We start from the raw sequence: 5,002 nt of genomic DNA, 5'->3' as shown, positions 1-5,002 counted from the left end.
ATTATTTGTTATTATTATTTCGAGTTGTACTAGACACACCAAAACATTCAGTGTCTCACAATGCTCGGGTTTGTGTGTGGTTGTATATGGAGTGTTTATTTCTGTTTAACAATTTGTTACTGTCTGTGCAATGACAGTATGATGATGATGATGTAGCCTGTGGTAAAGCATTTTGAATCGGATAAACAGCTGCAGATCATAACGACAGACCTCATGAACTCTAAGCACCTGCGGGACGTCCTCCATATTGAGAGGCAGATGTTGCGGGGACTCACAGGTTTTTAAGCACACTGATCCACAAACTTAATATATGACATTTGCTTCTCAACAATTAAGCTGTGGAAACCTATGGAGTAAAATTCAATGAAGAACGACGGGGAAAAAAAATGTAAAGAGTAATCTATGTAGGAATTACTTTCTGACTGAAAAACAATGACAAAACCATCGACCGTAAAAACCCACAGGATACCCCTTGGGTACGTGTCGCTCATGCCAGATGTGGCCACATCTGGCATGAGAGGACAGCAGCTCTCACCTCTCAGAGACATTGCCACCCAGGCGAAACAACAGGGGAACACGAGCATTTTAACAAACGTGGCCTGAATAGGAGACAGCAACCCACCTTGATAGTAAAACGTCGCCCACAGGTAAACTCCAAGCAACACAGATCCATTGCTCTTCCGAAGCTCCATCGCAGCTTCAGATCGGGAAGTCCCCCCCCCCACCCCCCAGTCCCCTGAAGCCCGCTGGAAATGCCGAACTTGGAAGGAGAGGAGCCTTGACAGACTGCTGGTGCTGCTCTCTCTCCGCTCGGTGTCGGTCCTCCTCGTCGGATGCTCTGGCAGACGCGGACACGCAGGCACATTCACACGCAGGACGTCTGTCTTCTCGTGTTTGGGTCGACTGTCACTTCAAAAGTCACTTTGAATCCAGCTGCCCTCTCTCTCTCTCTCTATCTCTCTCTCCCCCTCTCTCTTCCTGCGCTCAGATTTTTATTTATTTATTTTACATATCAGATATTCGGAGGTGAGCGAAATCCTGCAAACTTCCTCAGGTTTGTCACCTCCGGCCACATTAGGCTTGTTAATGCAGGGTGACTTTCAGAGTGAGCGCTGCTGAATCTGCATAATTTCAATAGCTCTCTATCAGAGGGGCTGGCCACGCCCCTTCAGTCTAACTAACCTTGAAACTTTTTATTTATTTATTTATTTATTTATTTTTACTCATGCTCCAGATTCATTATAAGACCAGGAATAATTGAACTGTTTTCTGTTGCCGATTTGATATTTTATGTTTTACACAAATGAGAGAAATAAAGTTTAAAAAGGTACACCCACATTTTAGTAGATTTGGCTAGTCTTTCCTACTTGCACCGCCAATTGCATTTGTTTTTTTGTTTTTTTTTTCTTGGAAAGTCAATTGAAAAATTGCAGTTGTCTGACCCAATGTAGTGCAATGACAAGTAATGCAATGACTGTCTAGAAAACAGTGAACAAAAAACACTTGTGTCATAAAAATGTACAGTAAATGTCTAATATAATGTTGATGGAAACTTTTTGTAACTTTGCAGAACTTCCCATCATAGAAATTTCAAGTCTTTGAAGCGACTTATATGATCATTATAGGGAAAACAGATGATCATATAGTCAGTTTAAGTCATTGTTAGTTTACTATAAAACCTATAAGGTGGTTCAGTTGAGCTGAACAGGAGGAGAACCTGACCCAGGTCTCGAGATCCACACCAAACTACCAAATGAAAATAATAATAATAATAATAATAAAAACAAAAACGTTAGCCTTGTAGTGTATGTTATGGCGTAATCGGTTGTAAGAAAATTTACAGTTGAAAGTTTATTACAATAAACTTTCAACTTTTAGTTTTGAAACAGGATCCAAGTGATCCAAGGGAATCAGAGTGAGAACAGAACATGGATCGCAGACAGGGAACAGCAACAAGAGATGAATGATGAGCATTGGAAAAGAATTGACACATACAGAAGCAACAAGTCAAAGGGGAAAAGTTTAGCACCAATCTAAGAAACAAAATCCAAACCCACCAAGAACAACACATAAAAACAGACAAAGAAACTAATACAAAGGAATGAAATGGGTACAGCAAGACATGAAGAGTAAAGGAAAGTGATCAGGCCACTAGCAAAGACGAAACACAAACACGGAAGGATATGGCCAAACCCAAATGCGAAACCCCCAGCCTGTTTGGCCAGGATTTTCAAAAGAAACTAAAGGAAAAATAATAATTAAGTTTTAAATGGCATAAAGGTAAGGTCTTGAAGGATGCAGATTCTGTTGGGAGTGTACCTCTAGGTGTTGTAGTACGCTTGGTGAAGATTTATTTGAAATTATTATGGCAACTATCCATCCATCCATTTCTCATACCCATTTAATCCAGGGTCACCAGGAGCCTCTGGTCTTTGGGCGAGAGGCAGGATGCTTTCTGTCCGGGTCACCAATCTGTCACAGAGCTGTAAATGAAACTCAGTTAGCTACACTGTTCAATCTCTTCCTCTCCTGGCTGGTGACCCCATATCGTGGTCAGTGACACTGAAAGCAAAAACTGTAGCAGACGTTACGTTCCTACGTCAATTGTCACGCAATTTTTGTGCTATAAAAGGACACCTGTGTGAAAACATCAACTGACTTCGTAGACTCTGGTGAGCTAGAATGTGAAGCTTCAGCAGTCTGGGAGTGATCCAAATCAAGAGGACAGGCTTGGAGGCTGTGGTTCTGGTTCCATTTTGACATCAATTTTTAATAAATGCCTACAGGTAGCTGCGATGCGATGTGTCAGCGCAGACGAGTCAAAAGACAAACACATGTTTCTGCTGTGGATTTTGTTCCAGAATGTTCAGTATTTCTATCACCTTTCCTTCCTTTTGCCTCTTTCCCCTGTTCGCTTGCCTTTCTCATTTTCTCAGGCTTTCTCTTATCTTTATCTCTGCACACTTGCTTCGCACCTGTTGCTTTTGTTTTCTCTTTCCCCCCTTCACAGCTTTGCATCTCTCTGTTTCCTTTTCATCTCTCTGTTCTGCATTCCTGCAGCTCTGCCTGGAAGCACTGGTGATGACCTTGGATGAATACAGGAACACCTGCAGCGTTTTTGACACTCTCGCCATCTCCTGCTTGTTTTTTCCCCCTCAGTTTACAAATCCTCTATCTCCATATATTTCCTATCTCCTGTATTTGTTTCTGTTGCTCTCTGAAAGTCGTGTTGAATGTGTGTAGCTCTGTCACCGTAGCCCTTTAAAGATGCTTTAAGCCTGAGGGGACCTGGGCTTTACTTTGACTGTTTCTTTTGTGACCATTTATTTATTTACTTACTTTGTTGACTTGTATGTCTGCTGTCTTCTGTGATTTAAGAGACCTCTGTCCTGCTTTATCACACCTGTAATCAAGTAGCATGCTGGCCTTGAGCTCACGTTATAAATCTAGCCCTCCAGGGCACCTTCATGATTCAGCTGTGTTGGCAACCCTTGTAAAGATGAATATAAGACCTCAAACAAACAGACCGGAGAAGGATTAAAAATCAAACTAACATATATATGTTACCTCTTAAAAAAACTAAATACCAGATTTTCAATTACTTTTATTGTCAAAGTGATCAAATTGAATAGAATTTGCTATTCTGCTGTCAATACTTTGTACAACTTAGTCTTTAACATTTAACAGACAGACACATCTTTGATCAGCGTTGTCTCTTTCTCTTCATGTCAGGGAATCCTACGAGTTTTAGAATTTGAGTCTGAGAAGATCATTCAACAAGGTTTATCTTTTTTGTCTTCTGAGCCATTTCTGTCTTGATTTGGTCACATCTTGTAAAAGAAAACCGAATGACAATGTCTTTTAAGTTGTACTGATGAGACCTCTAGATTTTAATTTAACACATTCTTCTATTTCATAGAGTTTAAGACTGCCAATCCCTCATTCAAGGCCTTTAGAACATTAGCATTTGTACATCATGACAAGTCCTTCACCATACTTCATGATAGAAATACGTAACCTTTGCTGATGTCTAATACAGCTTTAGTGTAAAAAGTTCAAACTTAGTCTCATCTCACCAGCACACAGTTTCAGTTTAAAGCTCCAGGAAAGCTTATCAAATTATTTATGTTTGTGCTAGTAGGACAGAACAAACTTTTTTCCTCGCATGACTGCCACACAGTTGCTTGCATGTAGTAAAGACATGCCAATCCCTCGTTCAAGGTCTTATTCTCCGAAAGTGAATTTTATGAACTTATTGTGTAAAATAAGGTGTTATTTTTTATGTATTTAATCTTTATTTTACAAGATAAAAACCACTTGAAATTAACAATCTTTTTTCCAAGAAAGTCCTGGTCAAGAGGCAGCAACAAATACAACAGAACTGTTCAGTTCATAGAAATATAAAACCGAATTGTTATTTTTAATCATTTTTTTTTCATGATTGTGTCTCACCTATCATGTTTATGTCATAGCTCTATGTTCTTACTGTTGTGGAGAATCTGCTGCTATGGTGAACTTTATTAATAGCAGCTCTGCTCAGGACGTAGGTCTATGCAAGTGAGAAATCTGAAGAAAAAAAAATCTATTTCCAATCAATAAGTCCATTAATGTCTAAAAAGCCAAAGTATGATTTATAGCTACAAAGCAGAGGCAGCCAAAGTTTCAAGCTCATTATTTTTTTGGCATCAAGTGTTAAACTGCTCCAAAAATCAGAGCCAGGAAATATTTTAGAATTTGTTCCAGAATCTGCGGTGAATGATACGATTGTCAAGTTAAGTAAAATGTGCCTTAAGTTGTTGCTGTGTGAAAGAAGAGACGAGACAAAATACATGCTGTTCTCAACTTGAAACAACCATTTTAATGTTATCATAATCACACTTCAGATTAAACACGCAGAGTTACTTGACATCAAAAGGAGTGAAAACTTTGCGTTTCTGTATGTCCAGAAATTTCCCCAAGAAATCTGTGTGATTCCCCTTCAGTCTATTCTTGGTTGCTGCTG

At 39.5% G+C, this 5,002-nt stretch overlaps 1 protein-coding gene across 1 annotated transcript in view; it reads right to left on the bottom strand.

Moving 5' to 3' along the window:
• LOC103132339 (neuronal acetylcholine receptor subunit alpha-7-like) overlaps positions 1–1,113 on the bottom strand; it is a 34,602-nt gene extending 33,489 nt beyond the window's left edge. The window contains exon 1 of the mRNA XM_007544129.2: positions 623–1,113. Within this exon, the coding sequence (XP_007544191.1) occupies positions 623–692 (70 nt within the window). The 5' untranslated portion in view covers positions 693–1,113. The remainder of the gene's footprint in view (positions 1–622) is intronic.
• Positions 1,114–5,002: the final 3,889 nt, after the last annotated feature.

This window comes from Poecilia formosa, unplaced genomic scaffold, assembly GCF_000485575.1.
Source record: "Poecilia formosa unplaced genomic scaffold, Poecilia_formosa-5.1.2 Scaffold11, whole genome shotgun sequence".
NCBI lineage: Eukaryota > Metazoa > Chordata > Actinopteri > Cyprinodontiformes > Poeciliidae > Poecilia > Poecilia formosa.
Note: the sequence above shows the minus strand (reverse complement) of the source record. Positions and strands in the feature narration are given on the sequence as shown.